This window comes from Maylandia zebra, linkage group LG18 (genome assembly GCF_041146795.1).
Source record: "Maylandia zebra isolate NMK-2024a linkage group LG18, Mzebra_GT3a, whole genome shotgun sequence".
Classification (NCBI taxonomy): Eukaryota; Metazoa; Chordata; class Actinopteri; order Cichliformes; family Cichlidae; genus Maylandia; species Maylandia zebra.
In genome coordinates, this window is record NC_135184.1 from 27330956 (window position 1) to 27346419 (window position 15464).

Below are 15464 nucleotides of genomic sequence, written 5' to 3' on the forward strand. Positions count from 1 at the left end.
ACTGATTATCTCTGCAAATATCATTTTAGCAGCGAAACCTAATAACTGTCATGTCAGTGGGTTCAGTTTAATGCTGTACTAAAAAATTACATACTAATTGCTACGAGAAATTAACAATTTGTGCAAAGCAATCTCCTAGACGCGATTAGTCCAAGAGATTGCTTTCCCAACCCCCCTCTCAAAGTCATTCCAGTTCCTCGGAAACTGGAAAATGAAATCCAGTAGAAATGTCTGACATTTCATCGGAGGAACATTTTCATGAGAACAAGGACGACGCTGAGCTGATTCTATTGAAATGTGAAACATGTATGTCCACACAAGACAGCATTCATCTAAGCAGGACATGTGATTATGTGATTCCTTCAAAAACAAAAGGCATCCTCCGCCTTAACATGCCCCTCAGGACTTACACCTGTTTCACACCAGCAGTGTTCTCCCACTAACCCAGAGCAGCTGAGCTCATTCATCTTAGAATGAAACAGAAAACTCCTAAACCTTAAAATGTAAACATCACTTCTAAAGCTCCTTGATGAACGTTATATCCCACGCCTGACCCATGATTCCAGGTTTAATCACTGGCTTCATTTTTCAAACCTGGAATCTACGGACATGTATATGTATTTGAGTACTTGCAAGCTTGATTACCAAGGTGTGTCCGAAGACTTTATAGGTGAAAGTGATATACAAAAAAACAAAACAAAAACTAGAATTTCCCACACCAAAAGTAGAGCACAGATTTCAGATTCACTGCTGAATAAATCACTATATTTGTCAGATAACTGTATTAAAATGCTCCAAAAGGTATTAAAATCACAAAGTCTTAATGAAGGTCCATTTCAGTGCAGTAAACTTAAGTTTCAGTAAATTTTAAAAGTGTGACTTGTATAAAAAAGTATGTGTTATGTGGTTGTAAATGCTGACATTAACTATGAAAAATGTAAACAGTTGTAAACACTCTTTGAAAACCTGTAAATGTCTCTGTGTTTAAAGGAATATGGGAGTCTTTTGGGGCTGACTTGATTTTAATGCCAGTTTGGGGAACCTGGCACTAACGTACAGCTGATAAAGCATATAATTAGGGCTGGATCAGGTGACCCCGAACCCTAGGCTGCTGGGGGCTTCCCATGACGCAATGAGTTTTTCTTCTTATTTAGTCACCTTTCTCACTCACTATGTGTTAATAGACCTCTCTGCACTGAATCTTACTTGTTATTTTTCTCTCGCTCTCTTCCACAGCATGTCTTTTATCCTGTCTTCCTTTTCTGACCCCAACCTGACCCTGGTTCTGCTGGAGGTTTATTCCTGTTAAAAGGGAGTTTTTCCTTCCCACTGTCACCGAGTGCTTGCTCATAGGGGGTCGTCTGATTTCTGGGGTTTTCTCTGTATTATTGAAGGGTCTTTAACTTACAATGTAAAGCACCTTGAAGAGACTATTGTTGGGATTTTTGGTACTATATAAATAAATGTGAATTAAATTGAATGTTTAAAGCAGCATCAGTCCTCTAATCATTGACAACAAATCAACAGTGAATAAGTTAAAATCTGAAAAAATAGAGTGCTGCTCCCTTAGGGCAGCACATATAGTTCAGATTCTTTCTCTGGGCTTTGCATGCATCCTTGATCACACACTGTACTGTACTGGCTTGTAACCACAAGTCACATTAGCTCACTGTCACATTAAAGTAATACACATGCACATTCTTCTGCAGAGATTACCAGTCATCAGTCGAGTGATACACAGTAACATTAGTTTGATGTTTTTGCAGTCACTCACAGCAAGTAGAAAACAAGAGCTCCTTATTAAACTGACACAATAACATTACAATGCACTTTGTGCCAGAGGATAAACCGGCTCCTGTACGGATGTGTATTTACAATGTGATGAGTTTGCATCAGTAATATACATGCACTTTGCCATGCATGTTCATTCTTACACAATTAAAGCTAATTTGTCAGAGTAATTTAGGACTATTTTTACTACCTTGTGCTAAATAACACAAGTCCATGTTGCTAAACACAGCTATATCTCACTCTCTTCTATTGCAGGCCCGTTTTCATGCTGCTTTTGACAAATCACCACATTAAATGTGGCCATTTTTACCCGCGCCACACTTCCCACTGCTTATTGGTTTAAGATAAAAGTGCAATATTTTTCCATTCATCTATTTCCGTTCATCGATGTGGCGCACAGCCTTCGACCACACGCACGCTGAACACACACTCAACTGGGCATTCGGAGCTGTGCACTCGCCTCCTCTTTCTCCTTGGTCGTTAATAATGTACTGGTGGCAATACTGAGGTTACTGACCCATAGCCAGCCCATTAATCAAACAATACAACTAGCATATGATCATAATAAATATGCTCCGGATAAATTTTTTGCAGTCGGGAGAATGATCCCACTGTTTTCCAAAGGAGGCTAAGACCAGAAGGACAAATATGACAGAAAACAGATAAGATTAAGTGGAGGTATTTACACAAACAATATATTCCTCTAGTGGAAAATTCTGTTCTGGACAATCAAAGTGCATTCACATCCAGACAAACACATCATCCATACAAAGCTCTATATAGGCAGGTTCCCTGTGTGGTTGGTTGCTACATTAATAATATAATTTAAACACATACATGTTTAATTGGCTTTACAGATATATAATCTTCCAGCTGTCTGTGTTCACTCATTAAACAAGGATTAATTGCCACATATGAAATGTGTAAGTGATTGGGTCACATCTCAGGAGACTGAACTGCTCTGTGCTTTCAATAATCTGTGCAATAGGCCGTGGGTTTGCTGGAATGTTACGATGTGGTGTTTTGCTGACCTCTACAGGTGGTGGGATGGAATTGCACCAGGACGCGGTAAAAAGGTGGGGATCCTCAGTAGTTACTGTACTAATATACCCATGAAATTTTGAATTTTGGTGTTTTTTAAACTATAACCTTGTTCTGACATGTTTTGTCTCTAAAAGACACATGAACTTTTACTTGTTTTTAGTATTTGAATCTTTGTATTCCATTTGGTTTGTGGGATTTCTCTTTTATGCGGTTTATGTATCTGTTTCTCTGCATGTTTGAGGGTTCATTTGAAAAGATACTATTAATGTGATGTGTATGTTCTTTACCATAATGGAGTTCAATTGTTGTTCAATTTAGAAAGATGTGTTAGATTTCAAAAACATATTAGTATTACACAGTGCTTATAAAAGTCTAAAGAGCTTGGAAAGAAAAGCATCTGGACTTCTTTAAGTTGCTTGAAGGCGTTTCACCTCTCACTCGAGAAGCTTGAGTCCCAGATTTAAGTCCTAGGGAAATGTCCCCCAAGAGGGACTTGTACCCCCTGTTGATCCTCTACCTAATCACACGAGTCAAGGTGTGAAAACGAGTGTAGGCCACAATCAGCCAAGGTTTCGGGTGAACCCGCTGTGAAACCTAGCCCCACTCTACCCTTCCTGAGGTCAAAAGGCCCAGGATGTGAGTGGACTCTCCACCATTTGACCTTAGAACTGAAGAAGCTTCTCAGATGAGAGGTTAAATGTCTTCAAGCAACTTGAAGAAGTCCAGAGGAAAATGTAGCATTATTAAAAGAGATGAAAGCTCACCAGCTGTTTTATCAATCATTATGACACCAGAGATATGTTTTCTGATTAAAAGGGCCTTGAGTAGGGCACCGGTTTAGCTCAGTGCATTGACCTGGTGCCTCTGTGCCATATGGTTGAGAGCGGCCGGCCCGGGTTCGAGTCCGACCCGCAGCCCTTTGCTGCATGTCTTCTCTCTCTGCTCTCGCTTTCCTGTTGTTTCTTCACTAAATCTATCAAATAAAAAGCTGAAAAAGGCCCCAAAAAAGTGATTTGAGTGACCATTCGCATCGTGACATGTTAGAATGCGTACAGGTCGACATTAAAACACATCAGCTATTTTATTTTAGCCACGTCTGCATTTATTGTTTGTAACTTTGCAACTGAATATGCCTGTGTAATCTAAGTAATCTAAGGAGCTTGGAAAGAAATGCATCTGGACTAATGGATGAAGGTGTCAGCCACCCTCTTCAGTGCAGAAGTTCCTCCGTCTAACCTCACAATACAAGAAAAGAAGGCCGTCACATCCCTGAGCAAAGACCAAAACATCACCATATTACCAGCCAACAAGAGGAGGTACACTGTTGTCATTGACCGCCCTACATACTACCGTCTGTACCCAGGGGATTCTATACCAAGTATTTACGGGCTTCCAAAGGTCCACAAAGGAGTCTCACTCAGACACATTGTTACCAGTATAAACTGAGCCACCTACAATATTTCCAAAACCTCCCAGCATCCTAGTACCCCTTGTGGGGAACATCACTCATCACACCAAAAAGTCCACTGACTTCACCAACAAGGTCCACAAACGTACACTTAATCCACAGCGTCCTTTGATGTGGTTGTTCTTTTCACACGCATACCTGCAACTGAGGCAGTGGAAACTGTCAGAAAACGACTACAACAAGACAACTCCTTGGAAAACAGAATCAGCTTCACCCCCGATCAGATTTTCTCACTGTTAGACCTCTGCCTTACCACTAGAGCAGGGCGATATGACCAAAAATATTTCTTACGATATACATTTGAAAATTTGCGATAACGATATAACTGACGATATAATTGACACTAGACAAAATACTTTACAACTCCACAACTTTATTAGTGCAAAAAACAAAGCATCAATGTATTTTCACTTAAACAAGCAGCTGTTTTTACGTGCATTAAAGTTATATAAAAATTAACAGTGCAAATGCAAATTACTTGCTGAAAGTTTAACCCAGGGGTCAGCAACCTTTAACACCAAAAGAGCCATTTGGACCTGGTTTCCACGCAAAAGAAAACACTGGGAGCCACAAATACTTTTTGACATCTAAAATGAAGATAACACTGTATATATTGTTTTTTTTTTACCTTATGCTTTGTGTGAACAACTAAGGTGTGTTGCTTATGAAATCCTTGAAGTGCTACAGAGAAAATTACATTTTATTTATGTAATTAACACATTTTGAACTCTTAAAGAAATATAACAAAAGGAAAGACTCCCAGCTGAACTAAAATGATCCGTGTAGCAAACAAAAACTGTTATATCACCTTTGGGCTTTTGGAGCCTTGACCGGACTTTTAAAAAATAATTGGAAAAAAGCACTATGCTGCTAAAAGATGAAAAACAGATATTTGCAAAATTCTGCCTAAATATGTATTTTACCTGGTTAATGTATGTGGCGGGGCATCGTCTGCAGCGCCGCTGCAGGGGAGGCGACGCACCTGAGCAGCACCCACAATCACGCCTCGCCATATTTACGTCTGTGCTACCTATGCTGTTGTGTTGGTGTGTGTCGGGCTGTGAGCTGAAAAGCTACAGCCGGCTGTATGCGTACAGCAACCGTGTGTGAAAAGTGGTCAATAAAGAGATGCTGAAAAGCTTGTTCATGGAAACATCGTCGGGTCTGCCTTAGTATGTTTACAATGGGACTTCTGGTCCCGAACCTCTGCGCACAGCGTCTGCAAATCGGGGCTTTTATCTTTACGCAGGACCGTAAGCTGTCATCTGTGAGGCGTGAGCAGTGTTTGTTTGTAACATTTCCAGGGGAAAGTGGCCGACATATCCTCAGCATAACCATGTATAATATCCACAAAACTTAAAAAGAGGTTATACACACACAATACCGTAATACTGTGTTGAAGCACAGTACGTATCACTCCGTGAGGCGCCTGCCTACGATAGCCGTAATGCTCCGACAATCCATCCAAAAAACACAGTAATAACAACGGCCCGCTAGCATGCTCTACCAAAAATAGTGCTTTGTTGAGTAAAAGCCAAACCAGTTCCACACCACTGAAGTTGCAGCATTTTTACAAACCAATTCTGGTTCATCCGTTTCATTCAACGATCTGCTTTCGCCCTTCTCATTCTCCGTCGCCGCCATGCTTTTTCCGCCATGTGTGTATGAAAACAAAAGCACTGCGCATGCGTGTTTTACCCATATTCTATTGCGATATTTCATTTTCTTAGCGTTGCCCAACATTATACCGGTATTACTGTGAACGGTATGATATGGCCCAGCTCTACTTACCACCACATATTTTAAATACAACGAGGGTTTCTACAGACAAAACATGGTTGTGGAAAGATCACTCTATCGAGGATGCCAATGTTCACATTTTGGACAGAATGGGACAGGATGGTTTGAAAGAGGAGTGAAAGAAGTCATCTACGCCCACTGTGAATGACCATCCTTGAACAGAGCGGGTGGCTATGATCCAGTTTTGAGACACGTTAACACCCACTCATATCTTGGGCCTTCTGACCTCAGTAAGTCACATGATAGGGTGGGGCTATGTTTCACAATGGGTTCACCCGAAACCTTGGCTGATAGTGACCAACACCTGTTTTCACACCTTGGCTTGTGTGAATAGGCAGAGGATCAATAGGGGGTCCGTGACCCTCTTGGGGACACTCCCAAAAGGCCTTAAAAATCTGTGACTCTCCACCATTTTCTCTTAGAACTGAAGAAGCCTATTGGATTAGAGGTGAAACGTCTTCAAGAAACATAACAGAGTCCTGATGCTTTTCTTTCCAAGCTGCTTAGATTGGTAACTGAAGAAAAAAGCATTCTCACTGTCTTCACTGAAGTTTTGGATGAATTAATAAATGAATGAAAATCTGGAATATTTTTGTGTATACTGTGACACTATGAGGGGAATGTTGAAGATGTTTTTGAACATTTGAAAAATAATATTATTCTTATTTCTGAAGCATCAAGAAAAAATGTCTTGATGCATGCTTAATCATCAACCAAAAGATTGATTTTGTTCATTTGGATGTAACGTTTTCAGTGGGAGAAACATTTGCTGCAATCACTGCGTTGTAAGATAGTGAAAGATGTACCAAACACTGGTTTGAGCGGGGTGGTGGTGGTCTTTGATCAGTGGTTGTTGATCGATGGTCATGACAGTTTGATCAAGGAACTGACTTCAGAACAATGTCAGTAATTTCTGTAATTCAGCTTAATTTGGGTTTATGACCATTAATATCTTTTAAATGTATTTATTTTTTTATTCCATCCTCTTTGTTTAATCCAATATCTTCTGTAACAACTAATAATTTTAACTTATTTTTGCCTTTAGACACAGAATAAAACATTAGCTCCAGATGTTCTGAATGGGTAAAATAAATGTAATATTCTCTCAGTGAGATCAGATGTCACATTAACCTGTAGCAGCATAGAGTGCATGGAAGAGTTAGTTAGTTCACCTGTAGACACATATGTTTGAGTATGAATATGTTTGTCCTTTCATCAAGAATATGTCAAAGCGTTTAGTCATCTTAAGCTCACGCAATATGTCAGGAAGTAGTCTTTGTTTCTGCATTGATACTAAAAATTAAGTGTTGCAGATAAAGAACAACACAAATTTAGTGAACTTTGAGTTTGACAGTGAACATTTGTTGATATGTGGTGTGTATAGCAGCGTATATAACAGCCACTTGAAGCTTTTGCCAAAAGTGAATCAGTTCCTGTAGAGTCACATGTTAATATAACGAACTTCAGATATGAAATTAACATGTTTCATGCCTGGTAAAAACAAAAAACAATTGTGTTGGTTTCTATGGTTATTTTCCCACCAATTCATTTTTTGTACCAAATGTACAAAAGACCTTACCTGTGTGCTGCTATACACACTGGGTTTTCACACTGTGTTGGACAGGTCCATGTTTCAGATAAAAACTCAGATGTTTACAGTAGATGAAAGCCCTGTGGTGCTTTCCAGGGTTTTGTCTGTCCTGTGTTTCGGTGTTTACTATAAACATGAGTTTCCTTCTGCCCTCTGTACCCATGATGAATACATGCGGGACATGATGGACATTAACACTGGCACCAATACATACACACTACACACAACCAACTGCAAACAACCATAACAACAACAACAAACAACCATTTACTTTTACCAAGTACTAAATTCTTTGTGCAAATCTCTAAAAGAAAAAAGAAAAAAAGAATTGTATGTCAGTTTTTGTGTGTTATCCTTACATAAAGTCCAATCATCTCTACAGTGGCCCAGATGGACATCACTAATTGCATTTTATGTATGTGGCAAGAAACCAACCACATAATTACTAAGCCAAAGGTAAGGTAGAAAAGAAATCCTGCTTCATGTTTATGTTTCAGACAGATGACAATTAGCTGGCTAAACAATGACAACAGCAAACAGCAGCAAAAACAACAGAAAACTTCAGGATATTCTCAACAACTTAGCTAAGTATAGATGCATCAAACAGAAGTGAACTTCTGACTCATCAACTTGTATATGACTCCTTTTAAAAGTGCATCTTAAACCCTCTGTGCTGTTATATCTCTCTGGTATGGCTAGCATATGTTCCTAACTTGCAGGAACTCTTGCCAGGTTCCATGTTCTGCCATTGCTGTAAAACCAACCAAAAAAACCCCCAGTACAGTACAGTCTTCAATTTTTAACTATGGGTTTCATTAAAATAAAAATACAAATAATAATATTAAATAAATCTCCTTGTACACAGAAACTAAATATAATTTAATTACAGTGTGAGAAATTAGAGACCAGTTTTATTATATTTGAAAATTATCTTTATCCAGTCAAATTAAATTGTTTTAGAGTGTGAGTGACTGCAAAAGAAGCAACAGTGTCGGCTACTTTAAAGCCTCTGGGCATCTTTCTGCAATTGGACACGGTTGCCTAGCAGCAAGCATTTAGGCGGGGACAGTGGAGGCAGTGAGCAGAGTAGGAAAGAGGGGGCGGGGCTCCTTTCCAACTCAGCAGGGGAGGAGGGCTGTTGGGCTGGGCTCCCCAGACTGAAACGCGGCTTTCAAGTTGGTGGTAGTAACCCCACTGTTAGCATTGCTGCCCCTTCCAACCCATCTACCTTCCTCTCTAATCAGCGGCTAGTCGGTGGTTTTTAACAGTGCACTCGGTACTAGCGTGGGAAGATGTCTAACGTCAACTGGAAGCCCTTTGTTTTCGGCGGGTTGGCTTCAGTGACGGCGGAATGTGGTGAGTGATGCAGCTAGGCCGAGCAGCGTGACTTCCTGTTGATTATTAATTATTTACAGTGTCGCGTGAGTGTTAATACAATGCTCTGTGTTGCAGGAACATTTCCAATCGACCTAGCCAAGACGCGCCTTCAGGTACAAGGTCAAGTGGGCGATAGCAAGTACCGAGAGATCCGCTACCGAGGCATGCTGCACGCTATAATGAGAATCGGAAGAGAGGAGGGGCTCCGAGCTCTGTATTCAGGGTCAGTAGGACGGACTCGCATGCTAGTGTTGTACGTGGGGTCTCCATAGCCTCGGCTCCCAAACGTAACTGCATTAAGATCTGACAAAGCTTTTCAACAAATTCCTTGTGTGTTTCTGTATGTTCAGAAATTTTTACACTTCCTCTCTTTCGGTACACTTCCTTTTTTGCTGACAGCCACATCAAAACCTCTTCCTCGACTCTCGAAAGAGAAGCTCTGTTTTAGATTAGCCAAAAACCTTCAGAGATACTGCTGAACTGGGTAATGAAAGTAAACTTCCTTTGTTGCAGGATTGCTCCTGCCATGCTACGGCAGGCCTCCTACGGGACCATAAAAATTGGCACATACCAGAGCTTTAAGAGGCTACTGGTTGAAAGGCCAGAGGGTGAGTCTCAGTTTCTCTTTCTCTGTCTGAAACAAACACACACACAACCACACACTCAGCCTGCTGTTTATGGCAACATGTGCACATTCCTCTTGAAGGTCACAGATGAGGCACAGATGTGCACGTGTGTGACCTACTTAAACATGTATCCTCACTTTTCCTCATCTGAGAGCTCTTTGTAACAGTCAGCGCCTGCAGTGAAACACTGAAAACTGACTGCTGCCCAATATCAAACGCAGCTTGTTCACAGTTACAGCCTGCCTCCCACTCGCTCTTCTCTTTCAGACGAGACGCTGTTGACTAATGTGTTGTGTGGCATTCTCTCCGGTGTCATCTCCTCCTCCATCGCCAACCCTACTGATGTGCTTAAGGTAACTATTTACACACATGAGGGTCGTTTCGGATCTTGTGTTCTCTTTATCAGATGGCAGTAGGACACGTCTGACAGGTTTTTGGAACTGTGGTGAGGCCTGGAGCCATTTTTTTTGCAGATACAGACTGCAGCTTTTTCACTTTTGTTCTGTTGTATAAGGAGTTGTAGTCTTGAGGAAGCAATGTCTTCTTTTTTTCCCCAAGTCTTAACTTTTGTTAAGTGGAATGAAGGGCACCGAGGTGTCCCTGTGACCTCAATTATGTGTTATTTATAGAGTGAAACCTCACAGTTTTAGCATAGTGTTCTGTAAATGATATGCGTGCAGGACTGCCAGTGCTTGTCTGTGCTCAGACTGTGTCCTGGCTAGGCGTGGCTTTTTTTTAAACTCCTTGTAAGCCACATGACCTTCTGTCTGCAGTCTATTAAGGGTTAACAGGGTAATACACGGGCCTGCTGTTGGGGAACATTATGTTTTGATCACATTGTGTACTAGCTGCGCATGCCAAGCCTTTCACTGAGCCAAGAAATAAACCAGGCCTGATTTGCTAACAAGTCAAGGATGGGCTGGAGGGTTCTTGGAAGTGGGGATTGGGAAAATACTTTTGAGTACTGAGCTTGCCAAAAACAATTCCAGCAAACTTTTAAATTCCAATAGAAGCCCAAGAAATACACACTCCCCTAAGTTGGCTTTGCAGCGTTACACATCGTTTGTGCACTCTTGCCCTTTTCAAGTTCAACTTCGTAACATTCACCTCTTTCTGTCCTCCCAGATCCGCATGCAAGCTCAGGGAAATGTGATCCAGGGCAGTATGATGGGCAATTTCATTAATATCTACCAGGAGGAGGGGACCAGAGGACTGTGGAAGGTGCAGAGAAGCTTCAAAAATGACAGCAGTATATACAGCATTGAGATAGTACAGGCACCCAACTTTAACCTTTTCTCTCTCCGCATCAGGGTGTCTCTCTAACAGCTCAGAGGGCAGCTATCGTGGTCGGGGTGGAGCTTCCAGTCTACGACCTCACCAAGAAGCATCTCATCCTGTCAGGTTACATGGGGGACACCGTGTACACACACTTCTTGTGAGTTTGAACTGGCTCCTCTTTGGCTATCGTGTCATGTGGTGCAATAACATTCAGGAAATTGCTTGCAAGTGGGGCGTATTCTAATACATTCAGGTGGACTCGAGCCAGAAAAACAGATCAAATACAGATTTTGGCTCATTGTTTGAAAGGAAGGGGTTTTTTTGTTGTTGTTTTTTTGTTTTGTTTTTTCATAAAAATCCTTAAAATACAAAGGTCTTCCTGAGAATATCTGTTATACAGACAGGTATTGTGCTGTATTGTAGAGATTACTCAGCACTCCCAGCGGAAACCATTTCACAGTATTCCTCTTAGTTATTTCAGGATGTCTGCTCAGAGCTGCAGTGATGCCAAGTTTGTACCTGCCAGAGACTTCAGTGATTGTATTTATAGCAGCAAATGCCATGTGGGTACTTGGACGAGGCTGAGAATATTTTCTGTTTGTACTGGTGGTGTACACACTACCATAAAGACTGTTTTTAGTACCAGCAACATAGCTAAGGGACATAATGCATTTACCCTTATGGTCAACAGGTCCAGCTTTGTGTGCGGCTTGGCGGGGGCTCTGGCATCAAATCCAGTGGACGTGGTCCGGACACGCATGATGAACCAGAGAGGAGGAGCGCTGTACCAGGGAACATTAGACTGTCTGCTGCAGGTCAGTCAGAACCCCTGAAACGTGCTTAGATTCTGTTGCCCTCTAGGTAAAGAGTTACTCCATCGATTTTTGAATCAAGTCTTCTCATCATGTAAACACAGACACAGTCTTGAAAAAGAAGGCACTTGGACTGCTTTAAGCTTGTGAAGATATTTCAGCTCTCATCCAAGATGCTTCTTCAGCCCTAAAAACAAATGTAATCGATGTTTCAAAGGAAGATTGATATTTCCGTCTGCAGTAATAATACGGTGCTGACCTTCTCGCCCTTTCATTCATGCACATATATGGAAATTCAGAATCAGCATGAAGGCTAATTTGGAGTAGGGTACAAAGTGGCTTGCAGGTGTGCAGCAACTGCGGATAAGGTGAAGCAGCTTAAATGCTGTACTTTATATTTGATTTGTCATTAGAATGTGTAGGAGAGCATCGACAGGGCTGTCAGCTGGAGTGGATCGAGAATTAGGCTGAACGTCACTTTGTGACTGGCCTGAACTAATTTTGTGCTCTATTTGTATCACATGTAAAATGTGAGAAAATGATCCCTGATGAAAATTAGTGCAGGGGAGACAGTTAAGCAAAAAGAGAGGAGCATTCTGGGAAGTACAGGATCTAGTGGTTTGGTTTTTCATGCAAAAGCCCATCTTTATTGAGCTGTGGAATACTTTTTAAAATGCAGACATCTTCATGACTTTCAGCAGCTGTGAAGTTTAGACATTTCCATTAGTTGGTCATGTATGATTTTTTTTTTTTTCTTGATGGTACATAATTACTGTCATAGCAAAGTTGAATATCCAGATCAGACCTTAATTTCACTCGTTCTTCAGTTCCTGTAAATAGATGCGCAGAGTGGGTGATCATCAGAGAGTAAAGAGTGTTTGTTTTCTTCTTTCAGACGTGGCGCTCTGAAGGCTTCATGGCCCTCTACAAGGGTTTCTTCCCCAACTGGCTGCGCCTAGGACCATGGAACATCATTGTATCCTTTCCAACTCCACACAGATGTTGTGATCTGTATATATAGATAGATATCCTCTGTGGTGCGACACCTTCTAAACTGTAGGAAATTCTCTTATGTATTTGCTGCCTTTGTTTCACTGAGGAAGGCTTTGTTAAACGCTCGCTAACTCTTTTATTAACTCTGTGAAACTACTGCCTCACTGCCCGACTGGTACTGATTAGAGGCAAATAGCTGCATGTGATGGAAATAGGGAAAGGTGTGGAGAGTGAACATTATCAAAGGCTAAGACTGGATTAAAGGTGATTGAACAGGGAAATAAAGGCTGGCAGATACTCACTGTGCTCCAACCAGGCCTGAAAGATCTAATGAGATTAGTTCTTTTTGGAGCAGAAATTAAAGTAACAAGAGAGACTCGGTGGTGCCACTCATTCTGACCAAAAAAAACAAAGTCCACTCCTCTTTTTTTCTTAAGTTCCTTTACTCCAATTTTCAGTTCTTCCTCACCTATGAACAGCTGAAGCAGATCAGCGTGTGATCAGCAGAACAACATGGCGGAGATGAGTGTGAGCGCACGCTCCAAGAGGAGCTGAGAGGACCAAGATTGGGAAAGCGAGCTTGATGGAACCAGCAAGGGGAAAGGGGAACGCACATGTAGACCTGCTTGAAGGGTCAGAATGTGAATTTGCCAGATTCGTGTCTGGAGTGTCTCCTGAAGCCTATGGTGAATGTGGACACAGCACACACACAGATCCATGTATTTCATACTTTTTCTCATCTAAATGCTACGTCAGGCTAAGCAACTTTACATTTGCTATACAATTCCCTCAGATTCACGTGGCCTGATTTACTGACTGGGAACCAACAGTCCCAGGAACTTTGCTTAAAGGTGGCTCTAAAGTCACAGGGAAAACACGAGGCTTCTACACTTTTTAAGTGCTCTATAACCGAGTGCCTTAGTTTGAGATGCGGGGCTGTCTGAGCTCTACGCTGCATAAGGACAGCAGCTGACAATCGCCATAATCACTCCCTTTATGAATAGATTGAAAAGATGTTTAGTGTGCACGAGGTGACAAACTTAAATGTGAATATTGTATTTGGGTTTTTTTGTTTAGTTTTTTTTATTAATTTATGTGTTTCTAAATTTAAAGAGACGGGTGTGTGAAAAGGTAAAATTATTTCAAAGAGTTTTCCCTGAGGTGTTTAGCAAAGAGCTGGGAATAATCCTGGCGTGCTGTAATAAATGAGTTTCATAAACAGCTCCTTGTCCATATGTGGTGATTAGTGGTCTCTCATGCCAGCAAGTGGAGACGGTGAGTGTGACCTCAGGCAGCTGAGGGTTGACTGTGCTCCCCGTTATGTTATCATTTGGTCTGCTGGAGGAAGAAAAAGTTACATAAACCTACGTATTATATCAGCTCCAGGTTCAGCCCGCTGAGCCGGCTGCCGTGCCGTTGTTTATGCTTTAAGGCGCCCAAACTGCTGCATGCGAGCCGCAATTAACGCCAAATGTATTTCTATATACTGCATTTGCTGTAAATGTGAGCTTTTATTGTGAGGAATGAATATGCCGCTGGCTGTTATGTGTGCATGTGTGTGTGTGAGCTATTGCTGCTGCCAAAGTATAAGCCAGTGTAACTTTTGTTATACCTTGTTGATATAAATGTCCCATGTATATTTGAAATGATTATAAATAAAGGACATGGATTTTTCACAGTATTGTCCTTTCCTGGTACCACAGTGTGGCACTGTGGAGCTACACACTCACCTCAGCATAACTGAATACACCAGTATCTGTTTATTATGAGTTTTTGTTGTTTTAATTCCCAAACCTCAGCTTTGAGGCCACAAATCTAGCACAGTCGTGTTTCTCGGGGATCGCCTGGTTCCTTTCAAACGTGTTCAAGCGGCATCCCACGAACGTTATGAATTTTTCAGGGGGAATATAAGATGTAATTGTTTTATTTCTGTGGGTAAATTCCCCAGTTTTCCCTCATCAGAGCTGTTTGAGGAGCTCAGGGGAGTGGAAGGCGCCGCAGCGAACGCGCAGGTCTCTGCGTGGATCTGTGCCTCGCTGTGTTATTTAGGGAGCGCCACCGCGGGACTTATTACTTGTGTGAGAACTGATACTGTTGGGTCTGCTTCATCTCAGCCACTGAGTCTCAGCGCAGCGTTTGCTGTTGGCGTCCTGAGCGTGGCTGGGTGGAATAGCTCGATTCAAAAACAGTGCAGCAGAGTGTGGCAGGAGGACAGGTTTTAACACTTGGGTACGATCCACCCACAGCACAATTAGACCTCTAGGGCTCGAATCCGTGTCAAATTGAGGTAGAACAAGAATCCATGAGGCGAGGTGTAAAACAGAAATGAGAATAACGTGTGGCTTGATGCCAGGATTCGGCATCTGTAAGTTGGCAATTTAGCCATCTCTGGCACAGTCCTGGACAAGTATGACCACGGGGGATTCCAGCAGTCACAGACATGCTACATTATGGGTATTATTTGATGCCTGGCCCAAATGTGCGGGGGGGGGTACCGGCTCTATTGTGTTCCAGGGATCAGAGTGAGCTTTTGTATCTAAGGGATAAGGCTCTATGCTGCTCCAAAACACCCTGCCCTTTTTTTTTTTCATTTATTTTTTTCTCTGCCTATTTTTTTTGTTCTTTCAGCCGTTTCTCTAATGAAAATGCTGCAACCCACAGATGGACGAGTGGATGGAAATGCA

General features: G+C 41.7%; 1 protein-coding gene across 1 annotated transcript; it reads left to right on the forward strand.

Moving 5' to 3' along the window:
* The first annotated feature begins 8765 nt into the window (after positions 1–8765).
* Positions 8766–14458, forward strand: LOC101474915 (kidney mitochondrial carrier protein 1). The gene is made up of 9 exons (XM_004567220.5): positions 8766–9050; positions 9147–9294; positions 9585–9679; positions 9965–10050; positions 10823–10918; positions 11008–11132; positions 11667–11790; positions 12683–12763; positions 13239–14458. The coding sequence occupies exons 1-9, from the start codon at positions 8987–8989 to the stop codon at positions 13278–13280; spliced, it is 861 nt and encodes a 286-aa protein (XP_004567277.1). The 5' UTR covers positions 8766–8986; the 3' UTR covers positions 13281–14458.
* The last annotated feature ends 1006 nt before the right edge of the window (positions 14459–15464 follow it).